This window comes from Trichomycterus rosablanca, chromosome 2 (assembly GCF_030014385.1).
Source record: "Trichomycterus rosablanca isolate fTriRos1 chromosome 2, fTriRos1.hap1, whole genome shotgun sequence".
Lineage (NCBI taxonomy): Eukaryota > Metazoa > Chordata > Actinopteri > Siluriformes > Trichomycteridae > Trichomycterus > Trichomycterus rosablanca.
Genome location: NC_085989.1, coordinates 45814345 through 45837481, shown reverse-complemented (window position 1 = coordinate 45837481; position 23137 = coordinate 45814345). Strand labels below are relative to the sequence as shown.

At 40.9% G+C, this 23137-nt stretch overlaps 1 protein-coding gene across 1 annotated transcript in view; it reads right to left on the bottom strand.

Moving 5' to 3' along the window:
* LOC134301807 (envoplakin-like) overlaps positions 1–13701 on the bottom strand; it is a 28253-nt gene extending 14552 nt beyond the window's left edge. The window contains exons 1-8 of the mRNA XM_062986696.1: positions 13691–13701; positions 8993–9083; positions 8760–8914; positions 7076–7199; positions 6783–6899; positions 3381–3407; positions 3134–3292; positions 450–557 (exon numbers count right to left, since the gene is read on the bottom strand). Coding sequence (XP_062842766.1) covers positions 450–557; positions 3134–3292; positions 3381–3407; positions 6783–6899; positions 7076–7199; positions 8760–8914; positions 8993–9083; positions 13691–13701 — 792 coding nt within the window. The remainder of the gene's footprint in view (positions 1–449; positions 558–3133; positions 3293–3380; positions 3408–6782; positions 6900–7075; positions 7200–8759; positions 8915–8992; positions 9084–13690) is intronic.
* Positions 13702–23137: the final 9436 nt, after the last annotated feature.

The window sequence follows — 23137 nt, the reverse complement described above, 5'->3', positions numbered from 1 at the left end:
GATGGATTAATGGTTGGATGTATTAATTGATAGATGAATTGATGGATGGATGAATGAATTGACTGATAGATGAATGCATGGATGAACAGATGGATGAATGAATTAGTAGATGAATGAATCTATGGATGAATTGATTGATAGATGGATAAACTGATAGACGGATAAATAGATATGGAAATGACATCTATATGTGACAAATGATTGATTACAGTTACTGAATGTATCTACTGATTGATGAATGAATGAATTTGTTCATCAGGGGCCAGGCTTTTGTGTAATGAGTAAAAGTGGGGCACAGTAACACAGCTGGTGGAGTGTCACACAACATCACCTCACAGATTTAGATTGGCTAAGTGAGTAAGTAATTGTGTGAGTGTCCAGTGCTTCCAGCAGTGTCAGGTGTTTGAGGATGAAATGTAGGTACTGAATATACTGCATGTTAAACTCACACTAATAGAATCATAGCCTGGATGGTTGGTGTTGATCAGGGTATCTGCTTCCTCCTGAAGTTTGCCCACTTCACTCTCGTGGGTCGGCAGGCTGTTGCTCTTGAACCTCTGCAAAACAAACACATTTATTAACCATTTATCACATTTATTTATTTAGTAATCACATCCTCTAAGTTCTAGAGTCTTGGTACAGGTTTGGTCCTACTGAACCATAACAGCTAGTTTTGTAAAGCAAGAGATGATCTTGTAAAAAATACAAAAATGGAGAGCAAAAAGAGGGAATCATTTTATTTATTCATTCATTAACCATTTTACCACCAGCTTTATTCTACTCAGGGTTGCAGTGGGTGCAATTCACTGGTCGAAAGGCAAGAAACACCCTGTACAGGTCACCAGTCCATCACAGAGCACACACACACACACACATACACACACACTTAGGGCAATTTTAGTATTTTCAGTTCACCTGACTGCATGTTTTTGGAAACCCACGCATACACGGGGAGAACATGCAAACTCCTCACAGAAAGGACCAGGACTGCTCCAACTGGGATTTGAACCCAGGACTTTCTTGCCCCTCTCATAATAATTAAGACATTTTCAAGGGTTTCCTTTAACAAATGGGCATAAATTTCCACAGAAACACTCCAAAATCATCTGAAAAACTTTCTCAGAAAAGTGGAGGATGTTATAACAGCAAATGTTAAATTATTTAAGAATTATATATACAGTGTATCACAAAAGTGAGTACACCCCTCACATTTCTGCAAATATTTCATTATATCTTTTCATGGGACAACACTATAGACATGAAACTTTGATATAACTTAGAGTAGTCAGTGTACAGCTTGTATAGCAGTGTAGATTTACTGTCTTCTGAAAATAACTCAACACACAGCCATTAATGTCTAAATGGCTTGCAACATAAGTGAGTACACCCCACAGTGAACATGTCCAAATTGTGCCCAAAGTGTCAATATTTTGTGTGACCACCATTATTATCCAGCACTGCCTTAACCCTCCTGGGCATGGAATTCACCAGAGCTGCACAGGTTGCTACTGGAATCCTCTTCCACTCCTCCATGATGACATCACGGAGCTGGTGGATGTTAGACACCTTGAACTCCTCCACCTTCCACTTGAGGATGCGCCACAGGTGCTCAATTGGGTTTAGTCCATCACCTTTACCTTCAGCTTCCTCAGCAAGGCAGTTGTCATCTTGGAGGTTGTGTTTGGGGTCGTTATCCTGTTGGAAAACTGCCATGAGGCCCAGTTTTCGAAGGGAGGGGATCATGCTCTGTTTCAGAATGTCACAGTACATGTTGGAATTCATGTTTCCCTCAATGAACTGCAGCTCCCCAGTGCCAGCAACACTCATGCAGCCCAAGACCATGATGCTACCACCACCATGCTTGACTGTAGGCAAGATACAGTTGTCTTGGTACTTCTCACCAGGGTGCCGCCACACATGCTGGACACCATCTGAGCCAAACAAGTTTATCTTGGTCTCGTCAGACCACAGGGCATTCCAGTAATCCATGTTCTTGGACTGCTTGTCTTCAGCAAACTGTTTGCGGGCTTTCTTGTGCGTCAGCTTCCTTCTGGGATGACGACCATGCAGACGGAGTTGATGCAGTGTGCGGCGTATGGTCTGAGCACTGACAGGCTGACCTCCCACGTCTTCAACCTCTGCAGCAATGCTGGCAGCACTCATGTGTCTATTTTTTAAAGCCAACCTCTGGATATGACGCCGAACACGTGGACTCAACTTCTTTGGTCGACCCTGGCGAAGCCTGTTCCGAGTGGAACCTGTCCTGGAAAACTGCTGTATGACCTTGGCCACCATGCTGTAGCTCAGTTTCAGGGTGTTGGCAATCTTCTTATAGCCCAGGCCATCTTTGTGGAGAGCAACAATTCTATTTCTCACATCCTCAGAGAGTTCTTTACCATGAGGTGCCATGTTGAATATCCAGTAGCCAGTATGAGAGAATTGTACCCAAAACACCAAATTTAACAGCCCAGCTCCCCATTTACACCTGGGACCTTGACACATGACACCAGGGAGGGACAACGACACATTTGGGCACAATTTGGACACGTTCACTGTGGGGTGTACTCACTTATGTTGCCAGCTATTTAGACATTAATGGCTGTGTGTTGAGTTATTTTCAGAAGACAGTAAATCTACACTGCTATACAAGTTGTACACTGACTAGTCTAAGTTATATCCAAGTTTCATGTCTATAGTGTTGTCCCATGAAAAGATATAATGAAATATTTGCAGAAATGTGAGGGGTGTACTCACTTTTGTGATACACTGTATATATATATATATTTATATACGTATATACTTTATGCAACCCTGCTAGCTTGTGACCAGCACTGATAAGTGCACCTCCCAATGGCTGGGCTGTTCGTCCACCTTCTCTTTAGACATAGCCAATTATGTCTGTGTAGATGCCTGACCGACCGACAGAACTGCCAAGACTTGAACCCTGGATCTTGGCAGTAGTGGGCTGGTGAATTTTATCGCTGTGCCACCCGAGCACCTATTTTGACTGATCATGTTTCAGAAAACTCACAATACAGTCAATTCATAATATTTGTAAAGTTATTTTGGGCAGGGAAGATAACTAAGGAAAACAAATGATGAAAATCGGCCCTTGTTAGGAATCCCCTTTTACCTCGTACTCGCTGCGCACCCCGGACTCCCTCATCAGGTCACTCCAGTCGGTTTTGCGGATGCGAGTCTGCTGCTCGATGAAGAAGTTGATCTCCTTATTACAGCGTAGAAGGTAGTCATACAGAGAAGACAGGTTGGCTTTACGTCTCACAGACTCCTCCTGCAATCACACAGAGAAATTTGATGTAAACAAACATATATTTTGCAGCTACTAATGACCAATAAAGTGAAAAAATTTTTTGACTCACCACAAGGCGGTTGTACTGACTCTTCAGCTCCTGTTGGAACACATAATTTAATAAAGCTTGTCAAACTGGCATGTTACTGGTAATCTAACATTTCTCACAATATCTATTTATTTATTCAGCTACAACAGGGTTTTTCTAACTTTTTTTCAAGCAACCCACATTTTGCATCTTAACCTCTGTGGTGTACAAGATGTAAAATAAGGCTTCCACAAGGGGAAGTTCGCATACAAGTTTACTCACTACTCACTTTCTTAACTGCTTATCCAATTAGGGTCACAGCTTTTCAATGGGCGCAAGGCACACAGTAACACCCTGGACAGGGCACCAGTCCATCGCAGGGCTGACACACACACTCATTCACCTATAGGGCAATTTAGTGTCTCCAGTTAACCTGACTGCATGTTTTTGGAATGTGGGAGGAAACCTGAGCTCTCGGAGGAAACCCACGCAGACACGGGGAGAACATGCAAACTCTGCACAGAAAGGACCCAGACCGCCCCACCTGGGGATGGAACCCATGACGTTCTTGCTGTGAGGCGATAGTGCTACCCACTGAGCCACCATGCCGCCCATACAAGTTTATTTAGCTCTTATTATTTTTCTGTGACCATTTTTTTTGGTTTGCAATCCTTAGGGTTTGAACATTTACACCATATGGATAAAAGTACTTGGACACCCATTGTCATTTTTACATATGTGTTTCAGCCAGCTAATATGTGTAATAAATCAATTATATAAAGGAAACTATATGCTTTCAGCTTTGCAGCAACAGTTTAGGGAAGGCCCTTTCCTGTTCCAGCATGACTGTTCTCCTGTGCACAAAACAAGCTCTATAAAGACATGAAGAAAGTTTGCACAGAGCCCTGACCTCTGCTCCACTGAACAGCTCTGGAATTAACTGGAACATCAACTGAGGCAAATACTCTTTTGACTGAATGTGCACAAGTTCCCACAGATAAACTTCAAATTGTTGTGAGAAGCCTTTTCAGTAGAGTGGCTGTTGTTCTAGCTGAAACGATCACATAGAGGTCAATCTGATTTAATAACATTTGTTTTAGAAACGGGACGTCTAACAAACTCATGGTCGTGTGTCCAAATACTTTTGACCATATAGTGTATTTAGCTACAAATACGAATACCTTTATTGTCATTGTACAAGTACAACAAGATTCAGTGTGCTCTACTTAGGAAATAAAATATATAAACATACACAAAGTAGTTAGGAAGTAGGATAAAGCAGTATATACTGCACAATCAGTCCAGTGGAGAAGTATGCAAGGTGCAATGCTTCATTTTTACATATAAACAGACTGTATGTATAAGTGTGCAAATGAGAATATGTGCATATGAGGTAGTAATAGAGGATTTCAGAAGTAGAGGCTGCCGGTTTCTATATAAGGTGTCCCATGCAAAGTACGAAAGCAATATAGCAATGGCATTAACTGTTTAGCAGCTCCGAATATTATTATATTAAAGTGAGCAATGTGCAATAGTGACTGATATTGAATATACAGTGTATCACAAAAGTGAGTACACCCCTCACATTTCTGCAGATATTTAAGTATATCTTTTCATGGGACAACACTGACAAAATGACACTTTGACACAATGAAAAGTAGTCTGTGTGCAGCTTATATAACAGTGTTAATTTATTCTCCCCTCAAAAAAACTCAATATACAGCCATTAATGTCTAAACCACCGGCAACAAAAGTGAGTACACCCCTAAGAGACTACACCCCTAAATGTCCAAATTGAGCACTGCTTGTCATTTTCCCTCCAAAATGTCATGTGATTTGTTAGTGTTACTAGGTCTCAGGTGTGCATAGGGAGCAGGTGTGTTCAATTTAGTAGTGCAGCTCTCACACTCTCTCATACTGGTCACTGAAAGTTCCAACATGGCACCTCATGGCAAAGAACTCTCTGAGGATCTTAAAAGACGAATTGTTGCGCTACATGAAGATGGCCAAGGCTACAAGAAGATTGCCAACACCCTGAAACTGAGCTGCAGCACAGTGGCCAAGATCATCCAGCGTTTTAAAAGAGCAGGGTCCACTCAGAACAGACCTCGCGTTGGTCGTCCAAAGAAGCTGAGTGCACGTGCTCAGCGTCACATCCAACTGCTGTCTTTGAAAGATAGGCGCAGGAGTGCCGTCAGCATTGCTGCAGAGATTGAAAAGGTGGGGGGTCAGCCTGTCAGTGCTCAGACCATACGCCGCACACTACATCAAATTGGTCTGCATGGCTGTCACCCCAGAAGGAAGCCTCTTCTGAAGTCTCTACACAAGAAAGCCTGCAAACAGTTTGCTGAAGACATGTCAACAAAGGACATGGATTACTGGAACCGTGTCCTATGGTCTGATGAGACCAAGATGAATTTGTTTGGTTCAGATGGTCTCAAGCATGTGTGGCGGCAATCAGGTGAGGAGTACAAATATAAGTGTGTCATGCCTACAGTCAAGCATGGTGGTGGGAATGCCATGGTCTGGGGCTGCATGAGTGCAGCAGGTGTTGGGGAGTTACATTTCATTGAGGGACACATGAACTCCAATATGTACTGTGAAATACTGAAGCAGAGCATGATCCCCTCCCTCCGGAAACTAGGTCGCAGGGCAGTGTTCCAGCATGATAATGACCCCAAACACACCTCTAAGATGACCACTGCTTTATTGAAGAGGCTGAGGGTAAAGGTGATGGACTGGCCAAGCATGTCTCCAGACCTAAACCCAATAGAACATCTTTGGGGCATCCTCAAGCGGAAGGTGGAGGAGTGCAAAGTCTCGAATATCCGCCAGCTCCGTGATGTCGTCATGGAGGAGTGGAAAAGCATTCCAGTGGCAACCTGTGAAGCTCTGGTAAACTCCATGCCCAGGAGAGTTAAGGCAGTTCTGGGAAATAATGGTGGCCACACAAAATATTGACACTTCAGGAACTTTCACTAAGGGGTGTACTCACTTTTGTTGCCGGTGGTTTAGACATTAATGGCTGTATATTGAGTTATTTTGAGGGAAGAATAAATTTACACTGTTATATAAGCTGCACACAGACTACTTTTCATTGTGTCAAAGTGTCATTTTGTCAGTGTTGTCCCATGAAAAGATATACTTAAATATCTGCAGAAATGTGAGGGGTGTACTCACTTTTGTGATACACTGTATATATATATATATTACACTGTATTTTTTTCACATACTAAATACCAACTATCTATAGTCTGTACAGACATGGATGTAATAATTGGCATATAGCATACTGTTAAAAATTCTTCAGAGTGCCCGTGAGTCATTGCAGGGTCTGATCGCCTTGGGAAAGAAATCTAAATCTAATCTAAGTGAGTGTATCATAATGCTCTAGACACAGATACTTTTATATTTACGTCTGCAGAACCTGATGTGTTGACTTACAGGTGAATCCAGATGAGAGCGATAAGATTCAATCTCTTTATGCAGGACTTCATGAGCAGCCAGCTGCTTCTCCACATCAGTCAGACTCAACCCATAACCCCCGGTCTGGATCTTCCTCTGGATCACACACATACACAAAGGTTTTCAGTCATTCGGAGAATTGAATTTTCTTGCAGCAGAGGTTCAAGTTGAAAAACTTTATTTATGAGAAAATCTTAACAGCTGTATTAAGAAATGATAAATGTACAGATGTGAACTGGCTAAGAGAAAAGAATAAAGTGCTTGTCTCGTACCAGTTTAGTGGAGAGAAGCCCAGGCCAGTCAGTGTTTGGAGAGAGATCCAGGCCCAGACTCTGCTTATACAGGTCCTGATACTCACTGCAGGTTTTAGACCAGCGGTCTGTCAAATCACCCACACTAAAGAAGAGCACAGATTAAATATGTGAGCGGTCGGTCAGAAAACAAAAGAGCAGCTTTTCCTTTAATAAAGGAACGTGCCAGTCAGAGTGTTGTAAAGCACATCATCAGGGGACTACTGATTGATTAAAATGTGTCTCCTGGGGCGGCACGGTGGCTAAGTGGGTAGCACTGTCGCCTCACAGCAAGAAGATCCTGGGTTTGATCCCCAGGTGTGGTGGTCCGGGTCCTTTCTGTGTGGAGTTTGTATGTTCTCCCCTTGTCTGCGTGGGTTTCCTCTGGGTGCTCCGGATTTCTCCCACAGTACAAAGTGAGGTAAATTAAAGATTCAAAATTGTCCATGACTGTGTTTGATATAACCTTGTGAACTGATGAATCTTGTGTAATGAGTAACTACCGTTCCTGTCATGAATGTAACCAAAAGTGTAAAACATGACGTTAAAATCCTAACAAACAAATGTGCCCCCTAAAGTGATGAATTATATTTTATTACCAGCCATATCTGGGTTTTGCAGATGCCAAAGAAACAGACTGTTTTTGATGGCTTTGGCTATCAAAACCAGTAAAGTAAAATTCGTGTCATATTTTAGAGAGTTATTTGTGCCATGGCAACACATCACTCATAAAGAAATGTACATAAACACATTATTTTAATAAATTAAACTGGGCGGTACAGTGGTGCAGTGGGTAGCACCATCACCTCAGAGCATAAAGGACTCAGGTTTGATCCCTGCCTGGACAGACTGGGTCCTTTCTGTTTAAAGTTTGCATGTTCATGTAGGTTTCTTTGTGAGTGTGAGTGTGTGTTTGCCCTGTGCGTTTCCGGCATTTCGCCCAATGAATCAGCCGTTGTAGCCTAGCGGTTAAGGTACTGGACTAGTAATCAAAAGGTCGCTGGTTCAAGCCCCACCACTGCCAGGTTGCCACTGTTGGGCCCTCGAGCAAGGCCCTTAACCCTTAATTGTTTGGATCGTATACTGTCACAGTACTGTAAGTCACTTTAGATAAAAGCGTCTGCTAATGTAAATGGCATAACATTATGACCACCTTCCTAATATTGTGTTGGTCCCCTTTCGCTGCCAAAACAGCCCTGCAACTGTGATGCACTGTGTATTCTGACACCTTTCTATCAGAACCAGCATTAACTTCTTCAGCAATTTGAGCTACAGTAGCTCGTCTGTTGGATCAGATTATGCGGGCCAGCCTTCGCTCCCCACATGCGGTTTACCATTGTTCCTTTATTGGACCACTTTTGATAGATACTGACCACTGCAGACTGGAAACACCTCACAAGAGCTCCAGTTTTGGAGATGCTCTGACCCAGTCATCTAGCCATCACAATTTGACCCTTGTCAAACTCGCTCAAATCCTCACGCTGGCCCATTTTTCCTGCTTCTAACATCAGCTTTGAGAATAAAATGTTCACTTGCTGCCTAATATATCCCACCCACTAACAGGTGCCGTGATAAAGAGATAATCAGTGTTATTCACTGCACCTGTCAGTGGTCATAATGTTATGCCTAGTAGGTGTATATTGTGTATGAAATGAGATTCACGTACTCCTGTTCGATCTCTTGGCTCTGTGGGTGCTGCAGCTTCTTCACACTTTCAAGGTCCATGTGCAGCTCGGTCAGCAGCGCGTCCGCCTCGGTCAGGTTTTCCGCTATGTCAACTGGCTGAGTCAAAGACCTGCCACGCCTCCTATTGTCTGAGTCCTGAGAAGAAAACACAGGTTTTCAGGGGAAGTCGTGCGTTGGCTAAGTGTTTTGACCGATTGAGAAACTGAGAGGTACCTTGGCCAGCAGCTCCTCTGCAACCACTATGTTGTTCGCCGCCCGGTCTGAATTTGCCTGCATCCGATTGACCACTTTGGTCAGATCAATCCTGAACACACAGTCACAAAAACATTAATCACAGAAAAATACACAGGGAGGAAACATATTCAACCACTGTGTTTTTGTTATATAATGAAGTACAAACGTATTAGGACATCCCTTCTGATCAGACAGAATAGCGTAAAAAATCAAGTATAAAAAAGGAACTATATGCTTCAAACTTTGCAACAACAGTTTAGGGAAGGCCCTTTCTTGTTCCAGCATGACTGTGCCCCTGTGCACAAAGCAAGATTTATAAAAATGAGCTTTGAAATGAACTGGAACATCAACTGAGGCTTTCTTGACCCACATCCATGCAAATACTCTTTTGTCTAAATGGGCACAAATTCCCACAGACATACTTCAAAGCCTTGTCAAGTCAAGTCAAATTTATTTGTATAGAGCTTTTTACAATAGACATAATCTCAAAGCAACTTTACGGAATCCAGGACCAACAGACCAAAAACCCCTGTTGAGCAAGCTGAGGGTGACAGTGGCAAGGAAAAACTCCCTTAAAATTACAGGAACAAACATTGAGAGGAACCAGACTCAGAGCTAACATTTTGAACTCATCCATCTGGGCTGGGCACCTAAACGAAAAACGATTGGCTTGTTGTTCATACAGGGTGTGACGCCGGATAGGGACCTTTTAAGTGATGCAGTTACGACCTCTGCTGGCTGATTGATGGCGTCTGCACAGAGTCAAGGAATAATGTGTGATTATGGTGTGTCTCTCCGTACACAAAGCAGATTCACGTATGAACTCGCCTTGTGCAGGTGAAAAGATGCAGTCGGCTACTGCGCACGTGTCGGAGGGGGCGTAAGTCAGTCTCGCTCACCTCAATCAAAAGTGAAGATCAGCATCAGTAGAGAGGAAGCATAATGCAATTGTGTAATTGGATACGACTAGATTGGTCTACTATGCAGCGAGGAATGGTGCTTAGGCGACACTGGTCCTTTTGAGACATAGCCACTGCAGCAATTCTGTAACATTACACTCAAGATATGCCATGGAGGGGCTGAAGAGAAAATAATAGTTTAATATTTTTATAATATTCACGTCAAAAAAGCTCTTTGAAATATCTGGAGATCATTGTACTACTGTGATCCTAAACTTGATTTAGTCTACACTGATCAGCCATAACATTAAAACCACCTCCTTGTTTCTACACTCACTGTCCATTTTATCAGCTCCACTTACCATATAGAAGCACTTTGTAGTTCTACAATTACTGACTGTAGTCCATCTGTTTCTCTGCATGCTTTATTAGCCCCCTTTCATGCTGTTCTTCAATGGTCAGGACTCTCCCAGGACCACTACAAAGCAGGTAGATGGAAGATCATTCTCAGCACTGCAGTGAAACTGACATGGTGGTGGTGTGTTAGTGTGTGTTGTGCTGCTATGAGTGGATCAGACACAGCAGCGCTGATGGAATTTTTAACCACCTCACTGTCACTGCTGGACTGAGAATAGTCCACCAATCAAAAACATCCAGCCAACAGCGCCCGGTGGGCAGCGTCCTGTGACCACTGATTAAGGTCTTGAAAATGACAAACTCAAACAGCAGCAATAGATGAGCGATCGTCTCTGACTTTACATCTACAAGGTGGACCCACTAGGTAGGAGTGTCTAATAGAGTGGACAGTGAGTGGACACGGTATTTAAAAACTCCAGCAGCGCTGCTGTGTCTGATCCACTCATACCAGCACAACACACACTAACACACCACCACCATGTCAGTGTCACTGCAGGGCTGAGAATGATCCACCACCAAAATAATACCTACTCTGTAGTGTTCCTGGGAGAGTCCTAAGCATTGAAGAACAGGGTGAAAGCAGGCCAAAAAAGTATGCAGAGAAACAGATGGACTACAGACATACTTCAAAGTCTTGTAAGAAGCTTCTCAGAAGAGTGGCTGTTGTTCTATTTAAGACGATCACATAGAGGTCATTCTACTTTATTGCCATTAGATTTTTAAACAAGATGTCAAGCAACAAGCTCATGGTCATGTGTCCAAATATATTTGGGCATATACAGTAGTCAGACCCCCCTCCCAAACCCCCTGTAATTCAAAACATGCATAGATTTAAGCTTTTGTGGCTAATACTAGATACCACCAAGTGTGAATTTTAGTTTAGAGAGCATTGAGAACATGTTACGCACATGGCTGTAGCCTTTAAAAAATAGAAGTTAATTACAGTGCTCAGTGTTGTTTACAAATCAGAACATCAAGTAAAGACTAAAGAAATGAGCAGCTACAGATATATAAACACTTACATGTGCACTGTGCTAAGTAACCAGTGCATTGAAATCATATTTGTGAGAACAGAAGCAAAGGGTAAGCCTATTTCTGACATTCATTTCGAACATTCAGCTTGTATATTAAGGTTAAATATGTTGTTTTGCTTGAGTTATGAGTTAAACCTGTTTAACAGCGCAGGTTTTAGAAGGTCTGTGGATATGGATGTGCATGTTTTAAGCACAGTTACTGATTTACTGTATTGACTTACACTAAATACACTTCTATATTACATGCAAACAGAGAACAAGACAAACAGCCTACAGACTCATTCCACACTAAATACATAGACTGACCACAAACAAAGGACATGCTTGAAAAATTTACACGCCTGACACCTGAGCCAGACAAAACACACAAAAGCTATGATTATTTCACCTGTCACGTCAGTCTTTGACACATCTAACAGTCGCATTACATGTTAGTATAACCCATTCCTGCATAGTTTCCACCAGGGGTGGTGAGGAATGGACTCTTTTTAAAATCCAGTCTTTAATCACCGCTTCACTTCAGCTTCCCTGCTTTTACAGATAAAAAAGCTAAATAATAAAATAATAGCTTTATAATAATAATAATAATAATAATATATATATATATATATATATATATATATATATATATATATATATATATATATATATATACAGTGTATCACAAAAGTGAGTACACCCCTCACATTTCTGCAAATATTTCATTATATCTTTTCATGGGACAACACTATAGAAATAAAACTGGGATATAACTTAGTGTAGTCAGTGTACAACTTGTATAGCAGTGTAGATTTACTGTCTTCTGAAAATAACTCAACACACAGCCATTAATGTCTAAATGGCTGGCAACATAAGTGAGTACACCCCACAGTGAACATGTCCAAATTGTGCCCAAAGTGTCAATATTTTGTCCAGCACTGCCTTAACCCTCCTGGGCATGGAATTCACCAGAGCTGCACAGGTTGCTACTGGAATCCTCTTCCACTCCTCCATGATAACATCACGGAGCTGGTGGATGTTAGACACCTTGAACTCCTCCACCTTCCACTTGAGGATGCCCCACAGGTGCTCAATTGGGTTTAGTCCATCACCTTTACCTTCAGCTTCCTCAGCAAGGCAGTTGTCATCTTGGAGGTTGTGTTTGGGGTCGTTATCCTGTTGGAAAACTGCCATCAGTTTTCGAAGGGAGGGGATCATGCTCTGTTTCAGAATGTCACAGTACATGTTGGAATTCATGTTTTCCTCAATGAACTGCAGCTCCCCAGTGCCAGCAACACTCATGCAGCCCAAGACCATGATGCTACCACCACCATGCTTGACTGTAGGCAAGATGCAGTTGTCTTGGTACTTCTCACCAGGGCGCCGCCACACATGCTGGACACCATCTGAGCCAAACAAGTTTATCTTGGTCTCGTCAGACCACAGGGCATTCCAGTAATCCATGTTCTTGGACTGCTTGTCTTCAGCAAACATATATACAGTATATACACAATACAATATAAAACAGGTCAGGCTGGATTTATGAGGGATTTTCTCAGTAGCATTACAAAATGTCATGGCAGAAATACCCTGGACAAGATGCCAATCCATTGCAGGCCATTGCATTTTTGGTATAAACGGTGAGGGTGGGAGGAGTAGTAATCGGTCATGTCTGAGAGACTAAGAGAGCTTATAGTCCGGATTTAGCGCCGTCTGATTTCCACCTTTCTGGATGCTCAAAGAAGCTTTAAGGGGAAGAAGATTTTTGTGTGATGATGATGTAAAAGCAGCGGTGCATCAGTGACTACGCACTCAACCGAAAACATGTTTTGCTGATGGCATTAAAAAGTTGGTACGATGCTGGGAAAAATTCATTAAAGGGTGACTATTGTAGAAAAGTGATGCCATTTGTTTTTGAAAATCTTAATAAATAGAGTTTAAAAAGGTGCAGAAACCTTTTGAAGAACCTTGTATAAGATAAGATGAGATAAGATAAGAGACTTTATTGATCACCTCAGGGAAATTAACCTGTTACTGCAGTACAAGAGAAGAATGGGAAAGAACAGAAAGGAAAGACAACTAAGATGAACTAGGAGGAAGGTGACGGAATAGAAACTGTTATGGAGAGTATAGAGTCTGATAAATGGTCATTGGTTATAGGGTCTGGTTGTTATTGTAAGCCCTAATGGAATGAAGGACCTGCTTTAGCACTCCTTCTTACACAGCTGGTGGAGGAGTCTGAAGCTAAAGAAGCTTGTTAGAACCCCTACAGACCCGTGCAGTGAATGTAAGGTGTTGTGCAGGATGGATGATAGCTTGGCTATCATCCTCTTTTCTCCTTTTTGAACCGATGAGCCATTCGGGTACCCATAGCCTTCATGTCATCTGGCATCAATAAGTCTTAAAATTCTTGGTTGCTCAACCTGTCTCCAATCTGTGGCCTCTCTTTCCTCTGACCACCGTCCCAAGCCCTGCGCTTAGAGCGCACTGACAAGCGCTCCTTCTAGTGACTAGGCTTCCAATCACCCCCAATACAGTCACAATACAGTCTGAGAAACTGAGTATTAAGCAATTGAGGATTAAGGGCCTTGCCAACAGCAGCAACCTGGCAGGGGCTTGAACCAGCAACCTTCTGATTACTAGTCCAGGACCTTAACCAGTAGGCTACAATGTCCATGTCTGTGCAGGGATCACAGACAGGATCTCAGTGGTAGTGAACTAGCATGCCACCAAAGTGCCTCCATAGTTTTTAATTAAATAATCAAATCAAATTGTTAATTTACAGCTGTTCCAACTTTTCTGGAATTTGGGTTTGTAGATATTTATAGTACAGATAACCAGCTCTAGATCTGGCAGGCAGACAGCAAGCAGAGTGTAAACGTGTGTTTAGAAGACAGAGAAGTGGGCAGGGAGTAAACGAGTGTGAATGAGTGTGAATGAGTGAGTGTCAGCGTGTGGAACTAGAAGTGCAGGCACTTCCAGTTTGGCTTCTTTGCTTTTTGTGTGTGACAGACCTGAAAAACAGCATGCCATGCACTGACTAACACACACACACACACACACACACACACACACACACACACACACACACACACATTCCTGCTCCATTCGAAAATGAGACAGTGCTGGACCTGCATTGTATGTACAAATTGTTAAATAAAAGGTGTGGTCAGTGATTTTTGTTTTGATGGCAGGCAGGTATCAGGTGAGGAAATCATGGTTGGGTATCAAAGGAGGAAACACCAAAGTTGTGGCTCAACACCTAAATTGATTTGAAATCAATTTAATGAGACTATTTCTCAAGGCAAGATAGAGTTCAAATGATTTCACCATCTACTGTACATAATATTGTGAAAAGATTTAGGGAATCTGGAGAAGTCCATGACCTCAGATGCCATTGCATGGGAAATAAATATAAATATAGCCACATGATCTTGGGAGCACTTCGGAAAACGGTTGGTACTAAACGTATTCTGCTGCTGCATCTACATTTGCAGCATTTAGCAGATTTTATCCAAAGTGACTTGCTCAGGGGCCCAACAGTGGCAACTTGGCTATGGTGGGGCTGGAACCAGCAACCTTATGATAACTAGTCCAGTACCTTAACCACTGAGCTACCACTGCCCACTGCAGTGACCACTGCATCTAAAAAATCAACCTGAAACCCTTACACAAGGAAAAACCTATACATCAACTACAGGGTTCACTGGGCTTGGGATCATCTCAAATGGACCAAAACACAATGAAAGCATGTGCTGTGGTCTGATGAGCTCACATTGCTTCTTTTCTAGAAAAATGGACGTCAAGTTATAAATGGACCGCATTTATTTTTAGAGAGATGCTGCCATCAAGGTGACGTCTTTTCCCAGGAAGCTCATGCCACTTTTCATTCTGCACAGGGTACAACAGTGTGGCTTCGTAGACCCAGAGTGTGTGTGGCTTGCCTGCAGTCCAGATCTGTCTCCTATTAAAGATGTAAATGTAGAGGAGAACCAGACAACGGCGACTGCTGAATGTCAAGCTGCTAAAGTCTTGTATTGAGCAAGAATGGAGAAAGATTCCACTTTAAAACTGCAACTATTAGTGTCCTCATGCAGTTCCCAAACCATTAAAAGTCTCATTAATAGGAGAGGTGATGGAACACTTTGGTGAACACGACTCTGTCCCAACTTTTTTGAAGTGTGTTGCAGGGATTCAAATTCTAAATGTGTTTATATTTATATTCTTTCTATTTCTATCAGATAAATAAAGATTTAAAAGAATTAACACATCACAGATTCTTCTTTTTAGTGCATTTCACTAAGTGTCCCAACTTTTTTGGAAATGGAGTTTGTATTTGGACACAGATTGACATGTCTTAATAGATTCATTCACAGATAAAAACATTCGCACAGATCATTAACATCAGTAATAGAATATCGTGATTAGATTTCAGATAAGATTGTATCTCAGAGTCATATGAGCCACTTCATTAGAAACAGCAGTTTAGCCTCATTTCATCATAGCATGGATTTCCTGAGGTTCATTTGAGATTTTGCACCATGTTGACATGATTTTATCGCATTTGTCTCCCGTTCTACTACATCCTAGAGGTGCTCTGTCAGATTTAGATCTGGTGACTAGGGAGGCCATACTGAACTCATTGTCAAGTTCATGGAGCCACTTGATGACTGATTTCTGACACTACCAGCTGCATATCTTTGCAGAAATGGACACATTAAATATCAGAATTAGGGAAAAAAGACCTTGTTGCTGTTAAACACAGGCAGGCTGGATTGAGTCCTTAATGTAAGTCCGGTCAGTGGTGTCCCCAGAAATTTTTCATAGGGGCAGCCAGATGGGGCCACTGAAAATCTTAAAAACTAAAAGCCATAACTACATTTCAGGAAGTCTATTACTGTTGTATACAGACTAGCGGATAAGTAATTACCTGATGTGCACAGACTAATACGGTACAATTAACATTTTACTGTACAACAACAATCCTGAACCAGAGAAATGGGGGGGGAGTATAAAATAAAATATATAAAATATACATTATTGACTGAAATGGACAGTACCTAATGAAATAAATCAGAAAGAAGCATATTATGCATATGCCATGTACCCCCCTGCATCCCCCCCTTGAAGGCGCCGCTGAGCCCAGTGTTTAGATTTATAGAAATATCATGCTGTGCTCCTCATAATTATTGCATAGTATCATTACTCAATCAGTACTATATTAATCATAGCTTCAATATTTAAATTTGCATTTAGCAGACGCTCTTCCACAGTAAACATTTCTCTACTGAAGTTAAGTACAACATAGAAATTTTTTCTTTTTTTTTCTTTTTTTTTATATGCAATACAAGATTCATAGGTGTATGTTAGTTCTTAGCTTAAATGCTTAATAAAGAAGTGATGTATAAGTAAATAAAGAGGTCTTTAATCAGCTTTCGAAGATGTTTGAATAAACAGTAAGCCTAATGTCTCAATGTTTTCTGTGCATTAAGGGGGAGTTTTTTTTAAACAAGCGTTGCCTCTGACTTGCTGATTGTGGGTTTATTGCGTAGTATCATTACTCGGTTAGTACTATATTAATCATAGCTTTAATATTAACATGTGCACATACAACTTACAGAAGAGCTTCCACAGTAAACATTTCCTTATTTAAGCAAGCAACAGTCTAAGGATACAAATCTGCTAAAACCCTTTTAGAACAAAGAAATAGGGTTGTTTTTCTGACTTTTTTTTTTTTTTTTTAAGATGCCACAGAAGATTAGTAAGTGCATTTTAGTCCTCAGCTTAAGTGCTTGATAAAAAGGTGATGTATAAATAAATAAAGAGGTCTTTAATCGTCTTTTGAAGATGGTGAGGGACTCGGATGTTCCAGTATGCAGTAAGCCTAGTGTATTAATGTTTTCTGTCACTGCAGGCAGTCTTTTATTTAATTGCTGCCTCTGATTTGCCGATTGTGGGTTCAGAGCTGTCTGGAAAGCTGCTTTGTGACTAAAAAGTGTCTGCTTTGAGCACTTTTACCAGGTCCGTGCTAAAGCATTGTACAGCTTTAGCCTTAGGGAAGCTAAATATGTGACTGCTTTCTAACAAAGATCCATAAATAATGAGTTACACAACAATGTCTACATACAGTATATCCCATCATAAATTCTCGTAAATAAAGTGGGCAGGGCTAATTCTGATCTTACCAATCATGAGGCTGATACTGCTCATCCCTCCCACTCGGCTTTCATCAAAACTATGCGTTCACACTCCAACAGTCTTTTCAAATCTTTGCAACAAAGCAATGTGGGGTTGAATGTTGCAGATTAAAGCCTGTCCTTATAGTTTTCAGAACAGCCTGATCAGCAGAATCAACTGCAACTTAAGCCTCACATGAACATTTATAATTTTATATCACATGGACGTATGAAGCTGGTTTGAGGTAAACACAGACTAATATTATGACTCAGGTCTGTAGGACACAAGGATCGGTGAACCACACAGTAACCTACACCAACATGTGTGTCAGTCACACCCTATAAGACACACCGTGCCTGTAGGTGTTTTCCTATTACATGATAACCTCGTGTGCACATTGTATTCAGCATGTTTATTATTCATCTGACTGTCTCAAATTCTGATTTCTTCACACGATCATTGGACCCACAAACCCAGATGTACCACACCTAACTGTAATCTGTTCACTCATAAAGAGTTATCACGCCTGCATCCATGGGGTGTGTGCAGACGTGAACCTGAATCCCGTGAGTCACGGCACTCTTCGGCGCTAATCACTACAGAGCCGGGCCATCGGAACAGGCCGGGCTCACCATAAAGATAAACACAGCAACACGCAGCAGGTTCAGTACTGGTGATGAAATGTGTTCATCCGTAATTGATAATCATTTATGGTTACTGGGTTAAAGTTTACAGCTTCGTATAGCAATAAAACATAACTAATGTATATTGAAATATAATTATAGCATCATTAATGAGTCCAAATAACAGTACAACATTATGTGATACTAGCTCTACATATTATCAATACTAAGCAATCATGCTCTGTAGTATATTACACTAGATCTACTGTAGATACAGCACCATCCGATACTGTCATATTACTCTTGTATTATACTATTTATGCTCTCAATACTATTTTAATCATTAAATTAGCTCTACATAACACATCCTGTAATATTTTAGTAGGCTGTACACTACCCACTATGTCACATTAGGTCAAAACTCCATCTAATGTCTATCTTATCAGCTCAGGACATTATTATAGAGGTAATGCAGCATACTGTAATACTAATATAACAATTCTATACAATTATTAGACCTCATTATTATCATGCCTTTATGAATTATTAATTACAGAAAATAACATTTGCTTTACCTCATGTATATTATAATAATTAATAATTTCACCACTAGATATCTGTACATTTTCATACAGCAATATAAAGTAATTATAATGTAAAAAGCAGGACAAATATTTAGATAAACCTAAGTACAGTTTATAAATACTGAAGATAATGAGTTATTATTGTAATATGTGCTAATAAACTAGTTATTTAACGTTAATTAAAGTTAATTTGTTAGTAGTAGGGCAGTTGTAGCTCAGCTGTTGAGGGTGAATGGAGATCTGACTGCCTTTATTTGTCATGTATACATAAACATGTGTACAGTATAGTGTGAGATTTTTTCTATATATACAGTGTATCACAAAAGTGAGTACACCCCTCACATTTCTGCAGATATTTAAGTATATCTTTTCATGGGACAACACTGACAAAATGACACTTTGACACAATGAAAAGTACTCTGTGTGCAGCTTATATAACAGTGTAAAATTATTCTTCCCTCAAAATAACTCAATATACAGCCATTAATGTCTAAACCACCGGCAACAAAAGTGAGTACACCCCTTAGTGAAAGTTCCTGAAGTGTCAATATTTTGTGTGGCCACCATTATTTCCCAGAACTGCCTTAACTCTCCTGGGCATGGAGTTTACCAGAGCTTCACAGGTTGCCACTGGAATGCTTTTCCACTCCTCCATGACGACATCACGGAGCTGGCGGATATTCGAGACTTTGCGCTCCTCCACCTTCCGCTTGAGGATGCCCCAAAGATGTTCTATTGGGTTTAGGTCTGGAGACATGCTTGGCCAGTCCATCACCTTTACCCTCAGCCTCTTCAATAAAGCAGTGGTCGTCTTAGAGGTGTGTTTGGGGTCATTATCATGCTGGAACACTGCCCTGCGACCCAGTTTCCGGAGGGAGGGGATCATGCTCTGCTTCAGTATTTCACAGTACATATTGGAGTTCATGTGTCCCTCAATGAAATGTATCTCCCCAACACCTGCTGCACTCATGCAGCCCCAGACCATGGCATTCCCATCACCATGCTTGACTGTAGGCATGACACACTTATCTTTGTACTCCTCACCTGATTGCTGCCACACATGCTTGAGACCATCTGAACCAAACAAATTAATCTTGGTCTCATCAGACAATAGGACATGGTTCCAGTAATCCATGTCCTTTGTTGACATGTCTTCAGCAAACTGTTTGCGGGCTTTCTTGTGTAGAGACTTCAGAAGAGGCTTCCTTCTGGGGTGACAGCCATGTAGACCAATTTGATGTAGTGTGCGGCGTATGGTCTGAGCACTGACCGGCTGACCCCCCACCTTTTCAATCTCTGCAGCAATGCTGACAGCACTCCTGCGCCTATCTTTCAAAGACAGCAGTTGGATGTGACGCTGAGCACGTGCACTCAGCTTCTTTGGACGACCAACGCGAGGTCTGTTCTGAGTGGACCCTGCTCTTTTAAAATGCTGGATGATCTTGGCCACTGTGCTGCAGCTCAGTTTCAGGGTGTTGGCAATCTTCTTGTAGCCTTGGCCATCTTCATGTAGCTCAACAATTCGTCTTTTAAGATCCTCAGAGAGTTCTTTGCCATGAGGTGCCATGTTGGAGCTTTCAGTGACCAGTATGAGAGAGTGTGAGAGCTGTACTACTAAATTGAACACACCTGCTCCCTATGCACACCTGAGACCTAGTAACACTAACAAATCACATGACATTTTGGAGGGAAAATGACAAGCAGTGCTCAATTTGGACATTTAGGGGTGTAGTCTCTTAGGGGTGTACTCACTTTTGTTGCCGGTGGTTTAGACATTAATGGCTGTATATTGAGTTATTTTGAGGGAAGAATAAATTTACACTGTTATATAAGCTGCACACAGACTACTTTTCATTGTGTCAAAGTGTCATTTTGTCAGTGTTGTCCCATGAAAAGATATACTTAAATATCTGCAGAAATGTGAGGGGTGTACTCACTTTTGTGATACACTGTATATACGTATATACAGTATATTGCAGCTTGTTTGGTCAGAGCGCAGGGGTAACCACCAAGCCCAGAGGGTTAAGGGCCTGCTCATGTGCCCAACAGTGCCTGCATGACAGACCTTCTAGTTGGTAGCCCACAGCTCTACCCACTTGGCTACCAGTGTCCAGGTACTGGACTGGTAATTGAAAGGTTGCTGGTTTAAGCCCCACATCTGCCAAGTTGCCACTGTTGAGCAAAGCCCTTAACCCCCAGTTGCAATGTAAATGAATTATCCAAAATTATTACATTATCCTACCTACAGTATTATACAACCTCTGTATACTTATCTTATGACAAGCAAAATGTTTGTTTGTCCTGTGTCATATCTTTTTACTATAGTAGATAAATTCATAGGCAAAGGTGGGACCACTCTGGTCAAAGTGCATGTTTTGCTGATTTAGAGTGAATACAAAATGTTAACACATGCTTTACATGGGACACATATACCTATTGATATACCTATAATATACATTTGACTTCTTTCACCATCACACAAGCTGATTAAGAGTAAACCTAGTACATACTGTATACACTAATGTAGATAACTAATGTACCATCAATCAACAATTCTAGCTCTTTATAGAATTTACCATGTTACTGTACATCATCCTAGCTCTTAACATCCCATACTGTACCAGCTCTAAACAGTAATGGCTAAATGATCTGTAAACACTATAGAATGTATTATTATAGAAGCTCTATGTGATTTCTATTGCATATAGAAAGCAGGTGTGATATGATATAGATCGTAAACAAACCCTCCAAAAATACTACTATGTATTTAAATAGCATATATATAGGCTGAATATTTGTATATTGTACTGGCATTGTATTATTTTGTTAAAGCTTTATATGTGCAAACTCTAAAATATGTGTAACAATGGATAATAAATAAAAAATTTCATTACACAGCACTTAAAGTTAAAAATTAAAATGATCCATGTTTAACAGTAATAATCACAATAATATTTGTAACAAGCACATTAGTTTTAGTGCTAGTGTGAGACATCAATAAAGACTATTATTTATAATAAACAATTGATGGGTGCAGCAGAGTTTGACTCAGTGAGCAGGACTTACTGGCTGAGCTTGGTCGGACTGTTGAACATGTTGGAGGTCCGTAATGGCTCTGTCTACAGCACTTCCAGAGTTAGTCCCTCTGCCTCCTGTCTTTCTCTCTCCTCGCCGACTGTATGTGCAGTTCAGACTCTTCACTCTGGAGTTAAAAGTCCACGCACCTGTCGGGCTCCGCCCCTGGTACAGGTGTACCACCTCTTTATCTGACAGACGCGACTAGGAAGACCTGTTTCACTTCTACATCCAGGCCTCCTCGTCACTCTTTCAGCAATAACAACAAAATGACAACAGATTTTCATCAATGAGAACAATTTTCATCCTGCTGCCTATTGCTAGTTGTCATCTCTAAGCATATGGTGATTTATAAATGCTCTTAATTACAAGTTTAAAGGTGCACTGGATAATATTTAATTGTTGTTATTGCACATAAGCTGGAATAATTTATTCAACACAATGAAACAGATTTGTCAAAACAATGCAGTTATATGCCTGAGAGCCGCAGATTTCCTTGCTGTATAATAAAAAAAAGCAACTTAAAAGCACGCACCTAATAGACTGTCAAAGCAGCTCCGACCTGCCGAAACATGGACTCCACAAGACATCAGAAGATTTCAAGATTTATTTCTCATATATACTTTTTTTTATACGATGTTTAACCTGCAGTGAAATGTAAACCAGGCCCAACTCATTAAACTGTGCAAAGATACTGCAAAATAATAGAAAGACTGGATAGTTAAAGAGACTGGATAGTAAAAGAAAGACTGCATAACATTCACCTCATCAGCATTATTTTAATTATAAACAATTTGAACCACAGTAGTCCTTCTGTTGATCCATATTTTAAGTTGAACATTACCAGCCATGTTATGTTTACATGAGCAAATAAACACCAGCAAATGGTTAATGTATTTCTAAAAACAAAAAGATAAGAAATTAGTCCTTGAGTACTCGGTCCGTTTCACTTTTCCTAAATGCCTGTTTTCTTGCAGTAAATGTAAACCAGGCCCAACTCATTAAACTGTACAAAGAAGCCACACTAACAGAAAGACTGAATAAATACAAATTGTTTGCTGTCTTATGTTGAGAAGTGTTCTTTTTGGATGGATTGACCAATTTTTTAATAAAGCTTGGAACACAATTGTGAGGCGTGATCATCATCATGATTCCCTTACCTGTTACCAATTTAACATGCTTATTGTGGAACATTTTAAAATACAATGGTACCTTGAAATTCAATAAAAATACAATAAAACCTGCACTTTATCTTTACTTCTTTATTGTTTCCTTATGCTTCTTAATCGTGGAGATGCTTGATCTTGGAATATCGTATTCCGATCAGTACTGGAGC